Source organism: Bombus pascuorum, chromosome 13 (genome assembly GCF_905332965.1).
Source record: "Bombus pascuorum chromosome 13, iyBomPasc1.1, whole genome shotgun sequence".
NCBI lineage: Eukaryota > Metazoa > Arthropoda > Insecta > Hymenoptera > Apidae > Bombus > Bombus pascuorum.
Window position 1 is genome coordinate 5312776 of NC_083500.1, and position 19095 is coordinate 5331870.

The 19095-nt window shown below is 34.7% G+C and overlaps 3 protein-coding genes and 1 long non-coding RNA gene across 25 annotated transcripts in view; 2 read left to right on the forward strand and 2 right to left on the reverse strand.

Moving 5' to 3' along the window:
• LOC132913772 (kazrin) overlaps nt 1–4770 on the forward strand; it is a 141087-nt gene extending 136317 nt beyond the window's left edge. For 13 of the 15 annotated variants that reach the window (XM_060972317.1, XM_060972316.1, XM_060972306.1 and 10 more), the window contains one exon: nt 128–4770. In XM_060972317.1, the coding sequence (XP_060828300.1) occupies nt 128–361 (234 nt within the window). In that variant the 3' untranslated portion in view covers nt 362–4770. The remainder of the gene's footprint in view (nt 1–127) is intronic. The other 2 variants (XM_060972320.1, XM_060972321.1) reach the window with 1 other exon arrangement.
• Nucleotides 4758–7124, reverse strand: LOC132913581 (uncharacterized). Its single transcript, XM_060972011.1, has 3 exons — nt 7104–7124; nt 6297–7029; nt 4758–6198 (listed from the first exon to the last, which is right to left on the reverse strand). The coding sequence occupies exons 1-3, from the start codon at nt 7122–7124 to the stop codon at nt 5003–5005; spliced, it is 1950 nt and encodes a 649-aa protein (XP_060827994.1). The 3' UTR covers nt 4758–5002.
• A 2827-nt stretch (nt 7125–9951) lies between these two features.
• LOC132913799 (uncharacterized) lies at nt 9952–17109 on the forward strand. The gene is made up of 2 exons (XR_009659460.1): nt 9952–10299; nt 16712–17109. It is a non-coding gene; the product is annotated as an uncharacterized LOC132913799 (long non-coding RNA).
• Nucleotides 10879–19095, reverse strand: part of LOC132913781 (thyrotroph embryonic factor) — a 100008-nt gene continuing 91791 nt past the window's right edge. For 4 of the 8 annotated variants that reach the window (XM_060972341.1, XM_060972340.1, XM_060972342.1 and 1 more), the window contains 4 exons: nt 18824–19061; nt 17496–17644; nt 16730–16867; nt 10879–16049 (listed from right to left, as the gene is read on the reverse strand). In XM_060972341.1, the coding sequence (XP_060828324.1) occupies nt 15963–16049; nt 16730–16867; nt 17496–17644; nt 18824–19061 (612 nt within the window). In that variant the 3' untranslated portion in view covers nt 10879–15962. The remainder of the gene's footprint in view (nt 16050–16729; nt 16868–17495; nt 17645–18823; nt 19062–19095) is intronic. The other 4 variants (XM_060972344.1, XM_060972343.1, XM_060972345.1 and 1 more) reach the window with 1 other exon arrangement.

Sequence of the window (19095 nt, forward strand, 5' to 3'; positions counted from 1 at the left end):
CATTTCAATATTTGTCCCACGTGAAACGTTAAAAACGAGACCTACCGTATTTCTCATATTACAAATGGGTCTCAAAACTATCTCAACCAAATGTCCAATTAGTTCAATATTACACCTTTTTCAACAGGGATCGTTAAGCAGAGCCTTTGGACTCCGACCCAGAAGCGAGAAGGCCTCTCCATCTTCTTCGTCGGATACCGGAAGCCTGGCTAGTCAGTATATGAGCAGCGCTCGCAGCAATTCTCCTCCACCCCCGCAACTACCACCTAGACCCATCACAGGCAACAAGAGGCATCGCCGAGTGAAGAGTATAGGTGACATCGACTATATAACAAGCGCAGCAGTAAGCACGCCCGTTTGACAGGAGGGTAGGCCCCAACATCCGGGGCCTTATCGAAGCTTGAGCGAGCGAGGATACTCTTCATCGTACTCTTCTTCGCAGTACGGCTCGTATTCCGGCTACAGCAACGTTCTGCACGGCGATCAGTACCAGTACCAACAGACTAGTAATTATTATCAGCTGAAGGGCGGTTATTACTCACCACAGAGCACCGGGCCGCCATTTCCAGGGGTTCAGAGATACGGAAGCTTAGCGGAAGAGGCCTGGTCGTGCACCACGAAAGACGACTCTGGCAATCCCAAAACGAACCCCAGGACTTACCTAGCTTAGCTGGTCTCGAAAATATCCACGGTGATATCACGGTGACGATTTGTGACGAATCGAATCACCTCATTTGGTTATGACTATTTTAATTAGGCTTGGTAACCAAAGTGTCGCCAAAGGAGACAGAGCTGTGATTTAACGTGGAAGAGCTGGGCTTGCCGGAGTTGGATTAATTATTATTAACCCTTTCACTGATGAATTGGCGCTTCGCTGTAGAGATAAGGAAGTATGGCTTGGATCGGATTTGAAGTATCCTCTGGGAGGAATGCTTGAAATGGTATACCTCGGAGAGGTATAGGATTATTGTGAAGTTACAGATTTGTTTATTTATGGAATTTAATATTGGTAAGGTATGTTAATTTATTTACTTTATGAACTATTTCATGGATATATGATATACATTATTGTCCGTAAATTCCCTCTACCATTTAATTACTGTTACTGCACGCAACTTAATAACATATTAAAACCTTACCAAGCATTCCGCTTATCTAAAATATTTATCCGGATCATCCTTACTCAGCTATACTGCACAACTATGTAAGAAGGTAATATCTGTTGAATAGCCAGTTTATAGCAAACTGACATAAACTTTTAAAGCTCACTACGTTTATTACATTTTGTCTAAAGATATGAAATTTATTATTTATCTTTCTAGTACACTATTATATTTTAGTACAATCTTCCACTAAACGAAGATATAAAATGATCACTTATTGAAAGATATCAAAATAGGAAGACACGAAGAGGCTTGTTTTTATACTTCTTTCCATAATTGGGCAGTACTTAAGAAATGACATGCAGCTGCTATAACCCGTTAGTATAATCAAAATTAACAGAAACAAGAGTGAAAGGGTTAAAGAATTTCAGTGGTATCGAAGATTATATGGTCGAAATAATACTGTAGCGATCGACAAACTTGGATGAGAGAACCTGATGTGCCTATATGGGGACATAGGAATGAAAAGCACGTATTTCAGCGTTTGCAAGTGTGATATAATCAGAAAGGAGCTTGATCTATCGTACGAAAGAGACTCTAACAACAAGTCCTGAACTTAGTCTGGTCGTATTAGTATTAAAACCCTCGAAGGATTTGAAAGATTACCACAACGATTGATCAGTTTTAATCCCACGAAGACGAGCCATTCTGTACAGTAATCGAATGCATCTCCGAAGTGCAACAATGCAGCAGTCGGATACATCCAGGACCAGTTTTATAGCGCGTAACCTGTTAACCGGGAAAGACGAGTTAATTCGTCCTTCAATTTGCAAGTGTCATGAATTTAGCAATTTATTTATTCGAAGATTTCTATTTCTAATATAACGTTGCATTTTTATATCACAATTGAAATTAATACGAGACCTTCTTCAATTTTTAATTCTGTGCCAAAAAAGCTTCTGGTTAAGGAACTACCCAGTTAACAGGTTAATGGACATTATGGATATAATAATAATAAGTCATCGGTGCAATTTGCATCAGTAGTATGAGCAGCAGAAGGAAATGATAATGAAATTTATCAAAATAATTTACGAATCACTGTGCAATTTTAATTTTTTACAGATCGAGCTTAGACATACTTATAGATATTTTAATAAAAAAGAAAATGGTACATGCTCCGAATACTTGGTACATTGGTACATTTTGAATACTGTTTTTCCTCGCATAATGAATATTTTATTTTCATCAACCGTGTAATTATGTGTAGGCAAGGGATGTGTTAAATTGTATTATCCGTAAATTAAATTACGACTAATACTAACGCGATTGACTTTGCTGAGCATACTACTGAACCGAAGCAAATCGTCCCAAGTTAACGAAAGAAAACGACGAACAGTATTTAAATATGGACGTTTAAAGTTACCTAGATGGAAACTTGTAGCGATTATCCGTGCAGTGGATAATTAATCGTTCGAATGTACAGACTAGAAATTGGATCCTGTTACCAATTTATATGAATCGTCATAATTAGACTGCGAATGTTTATGCAAATTAATATTCTTTTTTAAAACAACTAAATAGGAACTTGTTTCACATTCTACAAATTAAAACGAGTACTTCGTTTTGGATATTTGTGTATCTTTACATATAACATATATTTTACACATTTAAATATCTTATAAATGCATAAATATCAGCAGTCTAGCAATAATTAGCCGCAGTGCGCTGCCAAACGCGAGGTTTCGAAACGACTCATCTTCGCTCTATCGTATCCAGGAATCGCAACGAAAGAATACGACCAATTAGGAAAAAGAATACGTATTTTGGACATCGATCGTGCGATTTTTCGAGTCCGAGTTACTCGTCGTTGCCCGAAATTTTCATTTGTACGTATAATCAGCAGCCGCGTTCATGCACACAATATCGGTCATCGTTTCACGTAATTTTAAGAATTTACTTAGCCGACGTTTAATTCTGGAATTAACTATAAGACTGTTCGAATTTGGAAGCTCAAGATCTTCATGAGAAAAAAGGAAGGAATCTTATCCTTCAAACTCGTGTGGAAAGAAGAGAATATTACGAAGAGTTCTTTAAGTAATGGATACTAAGTGTATCGTAGTTAATAATTTGATTATCGATATTATCAATGTTATTAATATTACTGATATAAATAATTATAGAATATATTTACATTAATATAAAATTAATATAAAATCAATTTATATTGATATTATTTAATATTGATAATATTGATAATAATAATTTGAGAATAATTGCAAGCAGAATGTATTATCTTCTGCCTGTATCTACTTAAAGATACCGAATCGAAGAAGCAGAAGCAGAAGCGTACAGGGGCTTCCATCGAATTCTACATAACTATTCGAACACATTCAATAAACGTTCAGTAAAACTATACACCCATATACACATTCCAGTGGCTGTTTCTCAACAAAAATCACAAAACAGGATAGGTAAAAACCTAATTTATTTATCGAAGAACGGATGTAGAATAGTTAGCTGAAAAAGAAGAAATCGACGACCAAACTACAGTCAGTTCTAAAATTAAAGAAAAGAGAAAGGAAGAAAGATAAAGAGAAAGATAGAAATGGACAGAACGATATTATATATTCTGCATTTTTGCATATCGTGCGTAATCTTGCTCGATATCCAAGAAACCTATTTTTTCTGCACTTTCGTTATCGTTTTCTACTTTAGTAATAACTGTATATAAATACATACATAAAACGATACGAAGTCGAAAAGTGATGCAGATATGTGAGAAATAAAATATCCTTTTTCCTTTTTTTGTTTCTTCCAACGCACATAAGGAAAACGATGTTTGCAAATGATTAAATAAGCGAATTAAATAATATCATTTACGGAAACGTTTAAAACACCAGAGTTCGAATGGTGATCATCGTTTAAAAAGTACGTGTTATGATGTAATTAATTGTATAACTGTTAAACAAAAAAAAAAAAAAAAAAATGAAAACGCGTGCATGTACCGAATATAGTCCACGATATATTTATACAGTCGTCTGTATACGATATTAATTATTATAACACGCTTTATAATAATTAATATTAAAGGAGAAAACGTCGGATATTCTGGCTCATGTTCCAAAGAACCGCCAGAATTAAATCGAATCGCACGTTAAAATCCATTATTCTTAATTACGCTTGCGTAACAAGACGATATATTTTGTAGATAAAGAAATTTCAATAATTAATATTTATTCTTAGCATTTCTCATTGTATTTATGCTCGGTGTTAAGTTATACGATTAAATTGGAAAATTTTATATCCGTAAATTCGTTTAATACGCGGACGAGTATTAACATCGTTTAGTGATCGATAAACGATGGGTCAATACTAATCCAAGGGTGATCTATTCACTCGTCGTCGTATACCTAAGTAATTTATTCGAATAAATTATAGCTTAGGTTTTTAATTTATTATGCGCGCACCCATACGATAATCACGATCAATCGAGATCGACGACAATTGTAACATTTGCTTTATAAATGTCTCTTAAACGATAACGCGACCAATGATCAGATGAAACAATTGTAAATGTGCTCAGTATCGTCTGTATATATTTGTGTGAGTTGTATCTAAATATTTGGGAGAAACGAAATAAACGAATGCCTTCACTTCTGTGGAAGAAGTAAGATTTCCATCTCGTCCTTCTCGTTTATTTATCTACTTTCAAGTTGTTACATCGAGTTCTTATAAACGTACAAATATTAACAATATAATAAATGATAACTAACTCTATCAATCAGATTCTTCTCTCTAACTTAAAATAATATCATCAATAAAGCAATATAAAGTAATAATTGAATATTCCGTTATTCTAAATAATGAAACAGGAATAAGATATTTTACTAAAGGCAGCACTACAGCGATGAGCAATACTGATCATCAATAGCTAGTTTTATATTCGTCATGTACGTGTAAAAGGCAGAGAATAATTCATTCTCTATCGCCTCGATACATTCGTACAAAGATGTAATAATCTTCGTTAATGCATGGAATATCTCATTTCTCGGGGTGGAGCTAAGATTTATAAAATATTCTTTTAAATTTGCTTTGCAATACGTCCAGGAGAAATAAATAGCTTCGCATAAAAACTGTTTGGGATCATTGCAATGTTCTACAATAACCATAGCAATTTTAAAACACTTAGTCAGTCCATCCATCGCGTTATCCAAGTATTTCATTTCTTGCAAAATATCATTGAAATAATTAATATCAAGTATCTGTTCTTTGTTCGATTCTACGTAAAAATCTTTTAATAATTGTCTAAGTAAACGTTCCAGCTTAGACATCACATCAATCCTTTCTTTGGACGAATCTGAATTTATTAAATTAAATGCGAATGTGCCAATTGTCAGTAAATGTCCTGTGAACTGAACAGGATCTATGAATATTCTATTATTTATCACAATGTTATTATTCTGATATTTTATTGGAAATTTCTCTCTCCAGCTTAATTTATTCAAACCATATAAGAAATCTTCTTTGTTGGTAAATTGCTTTATTCTGTACACAATACCTTCAGATCTACTTTGTGTACCTTTACCAGTGTATGCATTCATTCTATCAAACTCTTCCTTTAGACGACTGATTCTCAAAGCAGCCTTAAATTTTTCAAAGATGGTACCTTTAGATGACTCTATGAGTTCACCAGCCAGTCTGGTGTTTAATAGGGCATTACTGAAGAACAGAACATGCGAAGTGAATATAACTATATCCAAAAAATCAACATCTCTTTCTGTTTTGTATTTGTCAATTAAACAATATCCTTGATAAACTATACCAACACCATTCATTGATAAATTACTTAATATCAGAGAATTGTAAGCTGCTTTAGCTGTAACAGCTACAGTGCTGCCTTTTTCAAAAGCTTTAGAGAGGAGCATAGTTCCTCCATTTGCTCCTAACGATAAGGCTGTACTACCTATTCCAAGCCAGGCAGAAAATGCTTTCTTATTTGTAGGAATAATGGATTGTTTGTGCTTGGCAAGATCTACTAATTTATGAGAATTTCTTGCAATAATCCATGTTCCACATATGCCACTCTGAATAAGACCTAATGATAATAATTTTACTCAATTAATTGAGATGAAAGGGAAATAGAAATTGAATAACTTTTGTATCCCTACAAATGAAACAATTATACAATCATACCTGCAGTAAAAACAATAGGTGCAATAGGTGTTAGCAAGCTAACAGCTCCAAATCCTATAGTAGTAGCTACAGACAATGTATTTGCAGTTATATCGATACCTTTAAGAACTTTAGTTTTAACAGCACAAGCAGGTGAGTCTAATATCTGAACCCATACAGTTGAAATATATTCTGTAACTTTATAATTTGGATTATACTGATACAAACCATTCTTTGGTAAAATCATAGTACACTGAGGCAATGTATTATTTGTTACATAATCATTCCAAGTTTTATACATTCTACCTTCATTGTCAATATAAGATATACCATATGTTTTTGTTTTTAGTTTAAATATTGGTATACTACATATGTTATTAGATTCCTTGTTTGATTTATCATTTTTTTTATTGGATCGGTTTATATCTGCTTGTAAAAGTATTACATTAAATATAATTCCAATATAAATAGTACTATCCACTTTATCTCTTCCAAACTTCATTATCTGTTGATATATTGTATCTATAGCTTTACACATCCTCTTATCGTACACTATTTTACTAAATATATTATTCTCCTGATTATTTCCCGATGTTTTACTTTCATAGTCTTTATCAACTTTAGGAAGACCAAACAAGGCATATCCGATCTTATGTCTTATAAATTCGTAATTTTCAGAATCATATAAAAACCAATCAGGAAGCAGTTCATAATAATATTGCTGATATTCTTTGGCAAGTTTTATTGCTTCTGTCTAAAATACATCAAATTATAAGTATAGCATTAAATAAATAGCTGAAAATTAATGATAAAGACATATAAATTTACTTTTTCATTTAAACAAGCCATATCGGTTTTTAAATATAATGAGAATTTTTAAAATACTTTTTAAGCTTTCTTAAAATACACCAGTTCAAATAATTACACCAAAAAGGGTATTTATAACTGAATATAAAATAATATGATTAACACATATGATTTCCCACAATTATCTAACAATCGTAATTTTGTTTAACTGCAAACAAATATAATTTTAGTTATTGCTCGTATAAGCGATTGTTATATATCACTTTGAAACAGCTTATTGTAGAGAAGTATAACACAATATATAACCTTAATATATAATATATAACCTTAAGCGCGTTATATATTATTATTAAGCGCGATTGTTATATATCACTTTGAAATAGCTTATTGTAGAGAAGTATAACACAATATATAACCTTAATATGTAATATATAACCTTAAGCGCGTATGCAAATTTCTATTCGTATAAACGTTAATACTTAATCAAGATATCCTCAAAAGACAAATAAATTTTTTATTAGAACTATGAATATATTAAAGACAGATGAAAGAGAACAGAAATTTTGTGTACAACGAGGAATCCCCTTTCTAGTAACATATGTTTTACCACCTCATATAACACTACATTTTACGATTATTTCGTTATATAGAAAAATATTGCAAATATTCTTTTTGCATTGAAAATAGAATGTAATTATTAAAGATGAATAATAATGTTATTTTCATTATTTTGTCACTGGAACATAACCGGAGAAATAGTTGAAACCAGGTGACCAACATACATTTGTATGTAAGTATATCAGGGTGAATAGGGAGATCAGCCATGCAATATTAACAAAGTTGGCAAAATGATGCGCGATAAGAACAAGAGCTTCTAACGGCCAACGGCAGAACTATACGCGCGTTTCGTCCTCTGAAGTATTTAGTAGAAGGAATATACTTATCCACGGCGATCTTTTTAATACTTACCAATATTTACCAATTTTCTCGAATTGTTTTGTCAGTTTTTGTAATTTATTTCTTTAACTAATGGGCATTAGATATATTACGCCTACATTACGTATATGTATAATGAATAATTTTGGCTCTTCAGTAATAATTTTAATTACTTCTTACCACTTAGTAATATCAATATTTTATTCCTTTTGTGAAGTAAGCAAAAAAATCTAACTTAAAAATATACATTGAGAACTAGCCGATTTGCACACAGACGCTTACCCCCTGACATTCATCATATCGTTTCCACTGCTGGCATATTATCGCCCTTTTCGTTTAGCACAAAATATATATATATATATATATGTCGGAGATGAAAGGACACCGGGTCCCCCCCGTTGGAATTATTTGGAAAAGCCTCAATACTGTAGTATCTACGAAATAACCCAGACACAGTCATTCGAAACTTGAGACAATGAGTTTAGGCTCGAGGCGACAACCGGTCGCCGAGCGTAGCCACGGTCACGGGATAAACATTCCACCTAACAGAGATATAAAGTAACATAGCTTTCCTTTAAAGAATTGGCAGTACAGACACTTGACAATAAGACATTCCAACAGCCCCGCAGCTCGCCACACACAGACCCCATTCTTTGGGCCAGATGATCGCCAGATGCCGATGCATCGTTTACAGTTTATGTTCAGATAACCTGAGGAACCGTTACAAATCTTAGGACTTAGTTAACTAAAGTCCTTCAGATTGACAAACAGTCTTTATTCTATCAGCCTGTAAATCTGTCACCTATTGCGGGAAGTTATGGGAAAGCCTGATTTGGTCACGTACGACGTTGCCTGCTAGGAACTCTCTCTCTCTAGGGCGGCTAGCATCCTTTTCTAACCGCCAACATAGAAATTGACCAATTAACAGCAGCGCCTATTTCCCTCACCCTCCGAGTGGAGGCTTTCTTTGACGAATCCGATGATCTCGTGCCCTTAGGCACACCCCGTCATAGTTTTCCTCTGCAGCGTCGTCGCGACGGAAAGTCATTCTTTTCTGGCAATCTGATTAGCTAAGAGTCAATCAAGCGTTCCTAGTATCGCGAGTAGTAAGTTGAGTCCGACTTAGACTTTGAAGCAAAGTATATTCGTTATCCCGTTGACCGTGGATTCGCTATATCGAACTTAGGGCCATTGTCATTAGCGTCCAGCTACCGCGTCCGTTTGTCAATCTTGTATCAGCCATACTTGTGTAATAAATATCTGTGCGACAACCATGAACAACACTGGTGAAGATTCATTATACGCCCCTAACGTCAACCCGACATATATATATATATATCTGTTCTTATCACGATTGTATCGCTTTCTTTGTTTAACACCGTCCGTGTCGTTTGTCCTCGTCGCATAGTAACGCTATCTCTTTCTACCAATTCTTGTATCGTCTATCCTTGTCGCACAGTATCGCCGTTTCTTTCTATCGCCGCATGATTATCTGTCCTTGTCGCACAATATTGCAATTCTACTCTGCGGACGAGTCATGTACTGCCATCTATCCTGAAATGTCTCAACCGGCTGTTCTTTCCATTTACGACAGATGGCAGCACATGACTTATCCGAGTAATAAAATTTTCATCTGCGAATAAGTTATGTGCTGCCATCTGTCAAAAATGGAAGGAACAGCCGGTTGGGACATTTTGGGACAGATGGCAGTACATGACTTATCCTTAGATAAAATTTTATTACTGCGATAAGTCATGTGCTGCCATCTGTCGTAAATGGAAAGAACAGCCGGTTGAGACATTTCAGGATAGATGGCAGAACATGACTTATTCGTAGACGAAAATTTTATTACTCGGATAAGTCATGTGCTGCCATCTGTCCTTAAATGTCTGAACTTACTGTTTCTTCTATTTGCAGTAGATAGCAGCACAGAGGTCATCAAAATAATAAGGATACAATATTGTTCATAAAGGAGCGACATGAGCAATGGTAGAAAGAGATGGCGACACTGTGCGACAAGGATAGAGTATACGAATACCAGTGGAAAGAAAGGGCGATAGTGTGTGACAAGGACACAGTATACGAATGCCAGTAGGAGAGAGCAATATTATTCGACACACAATTCTAAGGACAGACAATTCAATGGCGAATTCACGGTATTCAACAGAGACAGAGACAGAGATGCACATACAAAACTATGCACATTTGTTAGTGAACTGTTCCTTACGCTGAACTGATATTGTCCAAAGAATCGTAAGAGAAATAAATCAACATTCTTTCGGTGCGTTTGTGCGTACTCTCCTTACAATTATTTTGTTCACTCAAACATTATTTTGAATGCAAAGAAACGTTCATACCGTTTTCATTCAAGAATCATCGTACGTCTGGTACTAGCCAGTCCACTTCGTGGTTATGAAATCTATTATATCAGCGTGATTAATTTTCAAAAACCCACCATGAAACACACTTTATATTTGTACTATATCGAGGCCACTATAGTTTCGCAAGCAAGTAATGAATCATTGCTCATTTCTTTTGTCAGCTATTTTAAAATTAAGATCGCTATATATATTCTTATATATATATTCTTTCAATATATATATATATTCTTTCAATTAAATATAGACACAGCACACATGAAATAATATACTAATGTCCTTTAAATAACCACAGATTATTCCCGCTATTTTCTGCAACTGATTACTCGAACGCTTATCGGTATTTACAATTTGATCATATCAATAGTGACAGAATTATTAAATATTCCAGGCTATTTAAAGCATTGCAGCCTATATTACCAGCCAGCGTAGTATTAAGTTTAAACGAACAAATGGATACGGGATTAGGTATAACAATATAATTCAATGAAAACAATAACAAATACATATATTTCTCGAAATGTGATACACTTTGACGTTGGTGGTCGTATTTTAATTCTCGCGTGTACTGTTTTCTCATCTTTTTTCGTTTCAAATGGATCGGATGGCGTGTCATTTAAATGGACGCGGCGACGTCACCTAAAACTCTTCCCATTATGTTGCATTTATTTCTGCTCTTTTCTTTTCTGCTTTTTTTTTTTTGCTTTTTCACTTTTTCTTCCGTTCTGTCATCGTCGTTAAATTCTAATTGGAGCAAAGCTGTCGGTTGCATCTACCGTGTTTTTCTCTAATTATTTTTTTTCTACGATTTCTCCTTTACGACATTTTTTCTCTTTATAGATTTTTTTTTCTTTTTGCTTCGCTATCCTCAGACTGCAGTATTCAGCGCGCGCGCATACGCCACGTGCGCACGCACGTGGTCACATTGTTTACCTTTTCTATTTCCTTTGTTTTCATTTTACATAACCAACAAACACTATTGCGCTTCATCGTTTTGTCATTGTTTGAAAACTGTGCCGAGATCCAAGACCGGTCACTTAGAAAGCTACGAAGTAGTTTAATTAATTAGCAACTTGTACTAGAAGGTACTTATACAAATATCGATCTTCGAGAAACGTGAACGAGCGTCTCTTTTTCATTCTCGACTTTCTTTGCTTTCTTTTTTTTTTCCTTTTTTTACATCTTCAGGGCGACTGTCGACGCAGGGATTATTTATAATTAGACCGCGGATATACATGGAAATTCATATCTTTATGAATATAATTTACAGAGTCCACAGTCTATTTATAACAATCGGAAAAGAAACAAAAACTGCTTGGCTTTGTTGTAATTTGTCGCTAGACGCTACTAATCGCAGTTACAAGATACAAAAAGTACGTTTTGTTAGGCATTGTGTGACAATTTTTCTCCATTATTCATATTTAAATAGCTTTCGATGCATCAGATGTTATAATCTAACGAGTTCTGTTTATCTTTCAGGTAATCAGGCTGCATGCCAAAAAAGCGACGTGTTTTATGTGTGATCTGATTGAACAATGAGTGCGGAGATGCTCCTTGCATTGTATGTTCTTAATCTAATGGTATCTGTATTACCTCATTCTATCACGTTCCTCACGCATGGAGTTCGCAATGCATTTGTAAATGTTAAATGTTACATTCGTAAATCGCTTTTTTGTTGTCTAACTTTTGCCTTTCATTTCTTCTTCGCAATCAAGTAAAGGGATACGTCTAAACGAATTTTTCCAATCGTATTTTACTAGGAGCCGAATCACGAGTCTAAACTGAAAAAGCAATTCGCGTGTAATTTCGTTTTTGTAGTTACGAGATTCACCCGCGTATATACTATAAACTACACAAAAATTTCATACTATACAACGTGCATAAAATCTCGGCGAAAAAAAGAAAATATATATATATATATATATATATATGATAACAAGACGTAAAACAATTTTTCATATCGTCGACACGATTAATTATACATGGACTCTGTATCCAACTAAAATTTACAATTATAAAATGGAGTCGATTCTATGAAGTTTTAAAGCGTGATAGCAAAAGTAAAGAAACAAATGTACAGAGTACGTATACTTTAATTAACTAGAAAATGTAATTGCCGTATAAAAAACTGGCGGTTTCGAAGCGAATCTGTCATTGGCAAAGCCTTCTATAAAATTAATTCATCTTGTATATGTCTACAAATATACACGTATATATGATAGTATCTATGATGTATCATATATATATATCATTATACGTTATAAGCTCTTTGAGAATTCGTGTAGTGTAGGGTCAAAAGGAACAGATAAAAAATGATAAAATAACAAATCAATAATGTAACAAATGAATAACAGGCGCAATATAAAAAAAGTTCCACCGGGAACATACTCTTAATGCCGATTTCACGTCGCAGAAGGTGCTAAAAAACATGTGTATATAATAATTATACTCGATTATTGTCACTGAGCGTTGCAACGAGCAGAATCCCTTATCATTTAGCGCATCAACAGTACATAAAATATTAGTCGCATGTGTATTATTCGTGAAAGGCGCATGAGTGGGCTTAACTCATGATTACTCTTCTTTTTCGCATTTGAATTTCTTTGCTTTACTTTGTCAGACAAGAGGAAGCAACTACGAACAGAGATATACGTTATTTATTCTTGTCCGAAGGGTAGCCCTTTTAATACACGATTTATTTCTATGATCATGTGTATAACTCTTGCCGTGGCGTCATTAACAATGGAACATGCAATTGCTTTTTCTTTCAATAAAAAAGTACTCTTCATCTCCTTTTTAAGAATGATCATTATACGATTCTCTAGAATTTTGATTTATGCAATTATATCTTGCCATAAGAAAAAACTAATAGTACGGTGGTACTTAGTAAAAAATATTTACAGATAACAATAAACATTTAAAAAAGATCCAAGTTGTATGGTGCTTGTGTGGAAACATATTGAAACAATGGGCAAATGAAATATAAAGAAGATAGATATCAGGAGATAAATAGATAGATAACAGAAATATATTATTAGCAGCAGACAGATAAGTATAGAAAGAGAAGAATAACAATAAAATAATGCGATGTCAATGGAAAACTGAAAGGAGAAGAAATAGGAATGAAGAAATGAAGAGCTAGATTTAATAGAAGAAATAACAGAACAGGTTAAACGAATAAAAGAGTAGTAGAATTGATAAAAAAAAAAAAAAGACTAGAAAGAAGAAACTATTTGCCAATAATATATCCATTGCATAAGAAAGGAAAGATGGAAGGAGTTCCAAATTATTAGACCACTGCTTTCCTAAATTCTGTATATAAAATATATACTGAATATTGATAAAATTGAAAGATAAAGTAGAAAAGTAAAAGATAAAAGGGAGGAGCACCATAGACAACATCTAATGATAATCCATTGTCGGACAGCCATCGACTATGTCGAAGCATGATAAAACGATAATAAAAGATGCGTCGCGACGCTTTCCCCGCACTCGAGAGAGTGTATGTTGCTCTTCGAGCGACTCATCCAACTGGCATACAACCGAGCGCCGAAAAAACGAAACGCTACAGAGAGAAGAGAGATTAAAACGTTATGTATGAAAAAAAGAAGCACTTGATCTCTATCTTACGATAAAAACAACTAGAATCACTTGTGTGTGTACCATCACCGCTTGTGGGATACGCTACAGTAATTAACGTTTCTTAGAGAACTAGGACCTAGTCCGTGCGCAGAAAAGCGTCGTTCTCCCAAGTATCCTTCGTTCGTAATTAACTCTTTTTCCTTTCTTTGTTCCTCATTTTTTCCTTTTTCTTAACAAATCACCAATTACGGATATTCTTTCGCTTCTCGTTCTTCTCTAATATTAAAAGTTCCATTAGAAAATGTTACAACCAATATAAAATTCACTGGATAGTCTTTTAAAATATAATGCAGATAGGTTACAAAACCACATCGAAATACAATAATGTTAGTTATTGTATTTGGTCAATTTAGACGTCATCCAAGAACCTTAAAATCGCTGCTTCATGGCTCGTTTGAAGTTAGACTACCGAGAAAAACGTTAGATCAAGAATGTATCCGCAATGATCAGATTTGGGGGCTGCATTGTATAAGAACCAAACAGAAGCTCGAGAGTCAGCGCGTGATTAAATAGACGCTTAAGGACCGCTTGCGGCCGTATTTTCCAACTATCGATCATTTCTATGCGCGCCTATCTGTGTTTAACACATTCGTACATCTTTCACTTATTACTCTAATCAGCTCCAGCCCTGTTTATGTGGCGATTACCGTGTGCGTGTCAGATGTTTAGTAAATACAGTTAAGATAATTCTTCCAATAGATCGCTTTTCCTTTAATTTTACTTCAGTAAATTCAAATCTTCCAACTATATCATTAATAGGAACTTTCTAATCAAGTAATTAATGAAAAAGTATCTTAGATCAGAATTAATTTCAGATGGATCAGTTTCTTTAGTGTTTACAAACGTAAATCTTATTTAAAAATAATTGTAAAATCATTTTGATTAAAATTAAAATATTACTGTGCATTGAAATGGAAGAGATAACCAAGTATACAAATTATTATGTTTAAAAAATTAAGGCTTCAAAAAATACTACGGGCCTTCTACTGAACGAATTAATTGAGATTAAATTCTATTGAATCTTCCTACAACACAGTCAATAGAAAGCGTTTAATTGATTGATCGACGTGCCCGACGTAAAAGGAAAAGTTTCAAAGTGTCCTGCCGTTTATGCATCATTCGCATCTGGCACGCACACTAACGATTCCACGGTCTGCGGTTCCGCGTGTATACGTGTATGCGTATGTCTCTTTATGTATATAGATATATACGTACGCGTTCCTTGTATATATGTGTATACATATAATGCTCGATAATGCGTTGCAGCGAATTGATATACCCGACTGGTTAATACACCTGCATGGTATATACATGTACGCGTATAAATACATACACGTGTGCATGCGGTTGCGCGTGTACACGCGCGTACAGAGTCACGCTTACAGACAAACATACACACGACCGTGTATGTATGCATGTATACATATATAATCTAACTATACATATAACTATGTACACTTTTTTTTGAGAGGGTGGCTTTCAGGGGCTGGGTAAGGGAGAAAGGAGTTCAGGAAGGACCAAAAGGGAATGGGTTAAAAGAAATTAGATGTGTATGTGTGTGTATGTGTACACATTTTGTGTATGTATATGAGCATGTGAAGAGCGAAGGAAAGAGGAGAAGAAAGATGAATTAGCAGAAATTCTCATCGAAGGATATCTTCGGGATCCTTTAGGGATTAAGGGTGGGCTGGTTCGAATTTATCGAAGATGGTCTTGCGATTCGGCGCGCTTCTTCCTTTTCCTTCTTTATCTTCTTCTTTTTTTTTTCGTTTTTTTTTCTTTTTTTCTATTATTCTTCTTTCATCCGAACTGGCGAAAAACCTAAGTGCTGCGACTATAGTGTGTGGGAGGAGCTGGCACAACAAACGCTCGTGTCTGTATCTTTTTTAATACCACGACGAGCTGTTGCTTGCCCGGCGTACTGTTAGACGTCCGTGTATTTGCTCAGCTTGTCACGCAGCAGCATGTTCTCGTTCTTTAACCGGTCCAGTTCCTGCCGCAGGCCCATGTTCTGAAATTTTGCATTTTTGTTTCATGAAATTATTTTTTCAATTAAAAATAGAGCGTAAGTTATCGACTGTGATAATACAAATATTATCCCAAGGGACAAAACATTTCATGTAAATGATGTTTTAACTCAGAACAGGATGATTCTTCCATTGGAGACTGATACAGTATAGTACAAGTTTTATTTGTACAGAAAAATTCATCTTGGTTTTTAAGATAAGCGAATGTTAATCTATATTTATCACTGAAAAATGTACTTGTACTTCAAGGTGAAGGGATTTTTTTATAAAAGCAAAGATAAATTTATAGAACATGTAAGTGACTGTGCATTGTACATATTCCTTTTCGTTGAGATAGAATCATACTGTTCCATGCTTGATATTAGATTTTGTTTGACATAAAACATGGTTTCAATGTATTTGTACAGCAAAATAAAGGGCTCTCTTTTACGGAAACAAAGATAAATTTGTAAAACAATTAAATGACTTTTATTCTATGATACATATTTCTGCATGTTTGAAAAGGAATGATGCTGTTCCCATATGTGTCCCATAACAAAAACGATTCTGTTTTACAAAGGACATGATTTCCACTACATTGGCGTAATTCCATCAATACGACGCAAAGACTTAGAGCCTAGTTTAAATGTGTATTCTTTAATTTTAGAGGCGTGGGAAGATTTACTTCTTTCTCGAGGAAGCCGGCCCTGAGAGCGATCTGGTTCTCCTTCATGCGACGTGCATCCCGCGATCGTTTCGCTGCCATGTTATTCTTCCTACGACGCGCCCAGTATTTGTCATCCTTCAGGTCATCCGGAACGAACTGTAGCCGGTAGCGGGGCATGGAAAAGAGCAGGAAATTAGAACGAACGTAGAAATTGATGTATTTTAAAACTATAATGAGAAATTGTAAAGAAAAACCAAAACCCACTCCGATTTCTTAATGGATATTGAAAATCCTATTAAAGATCATAGAGTGACTGTTAAATCTTACAAATTGAATTTCAATAAATTATTTATATGGTTCTACGAGATAAAAATAAAAGAATTAGTTGTACAGTAGAACCTCTGTTTATTTTATATTTTAGGAATATTATAATAATCATACTTAATCAAATACTTTCATTTTCTGTTCTCTAAGTTCCATTACTTTGGCTTTAAAGTAAGAAATATTTCAAATAATAATTATATGTCCCAAATAATAATTCAATTAAATATGAGAAGTTCAGCATCGAATAAGGACATATTTGATAGAAAAGAAAAGAAAATAATAATAAAAGGATAGAAACGAGATAGAAAATACAATGAAAGGACAAAGAGTAGTGGTAACAAAAATAAAACTAAAAGATGTTATAAAGGATCGCTCTTCCTATTGATTCAATGCTTCGAACAAGGAGATTTATCGAATGATGAATGAAAAATATTCAGTTCGAATATGACGATCAACTGACCTGCTTCCGTGATTTCTTGATCATCGGCTGCGGTTTGAGCTCCTCGTCGGAGAAGGCCCGGGTACGTGGATCGAAGTCTCGCCCCGATGAGGCCATCGAGAGCGCTACAAGAGACAAGCCATATTGTATTCGTGATGAGTCCTCGGAATCTGTCGCGCGGAGAAGGAATAATCGACAATGTCGACGTTAGTCTAGTTTCATACGCTGTCCGGAAACTCGGATATATCGTCGCTGTTGCAAGAGTCGATCCTGAGACTTCGTTAAAATATATTATCCTGTAGTAATTCTATCGTTCCCTTACTTTGTATAAATCATACAAGAACAATTATGTGTCAGCTTTTACAAACTTCCCTCAAGCCTCGAATTCTATTGATCCTGGATATTGCTGTATTAATTCAAATATGCGTATCTGGTCAAAAGGTAGTTCTGAGAAAACTGATTTTTAGAACTTAAGGTGCCATCTGACAGCAAAGATTTGATTCAATAATATGAATATTAGGGACAGGACAGAGAGTTTTATTACTCATGAACATGTTTCATTCTATATTTTATTGATTGATTCGATTTCATTGATTTTCAATTCTGCAAGTATCTATACGGTTCGAACAATTGCATAAATATTATCAAACATATAAGAGTATCTTATAAGACGTTTGAAAGGATCAGATTTTGTAAAAGCAGCACTCGAATAAAAAGAGACGGACAGTATAGTAAACGCTCTGTTGTATGATGTTAATAATTTAAAGCATCGAACAATTAATTCTGGGAAAGGAATATAGGAACTATAGGACGAGTAACGAGTGACCTGATATCACATTGTATTAAAAATCACGTCACAGTGGCATATTCTCTCCCAAAAGTCACTAGTTTTCTGTATTCAAAGGTATAAAATTCCAACAAATATTGAAACTCACGAACTAAATTAAGTTTCTAACATTTTATACAAAAGGCAGATACAAATAATTCTATGTTAAAAAAATATAATTGAGAATACAATTCTATACCATAAAAGACATTTCTAGAAATAATGAAGCTAAAAAAACTGAATTAAATGTTAAATACCAAGTTCCTGACATTCTACGTTGACAAAATTCTATATTAATGTTTTCTACTAAAAAGTAAGAAATTTCTAAAAATAATGAAATCAGAAACTAAAATAATAGATCGTTATACTTCATCCGCTTCTACCAAACGACAACTCTCCTTCGACGAGAGAAAGTCAAGTCGCATAAAACCGATAAAACCCTAATATTGCTCAGGATCGACACCGAGATCGACGTGTGAAATGTGTCGCAAAAGATAGGAATTAGGGGATGAAATTCACTCACTGGAGTCCGCGGGTGAGGGTGGGTTCATAGTGTCAGGGGAGCAACATTCGCTCGGCGAGGGTGATCTCTCGCGTTTGGTGACCGGTTCTAAGTGAAGACCGGCCGGTCCTTGGTGTCCTGGCGTTTCGGTGTTGTTGATCTTGTGCAGTTGTCCGCTCTGCATCGTGCCCTGTCCGCCGCCGGCCACGCCATCCACAGGAATGCCGTTCTCGGAGAGAAACTCGTCAAGATCGACGTACTGTAACACGAAGTAAAGACCATCATCTTTTTAG

Bases quoted from the DNA above. Each gene is read 5' to 3' on its own strand.
- LOC132913581 (XM_060972011.1), bottom strand. From the start codon at position 7,124: ATGGCTTGTTTAAATGAAAAA. The intron at 7,030-7,103 runs GTAAATTTATAT...GATGTATTTTAG, and splicing joins TGGCTTGTTTAAATGAAAAA to ACAGAAGCAATAAAACTTGC. The intron at 6,199-6,296 runs GTATGATTGTAT...TATTATCATTAG, and splicing joins ACCTATTGTTTTTACTGCAG to GTCTTATTCAGAGTGGCATA.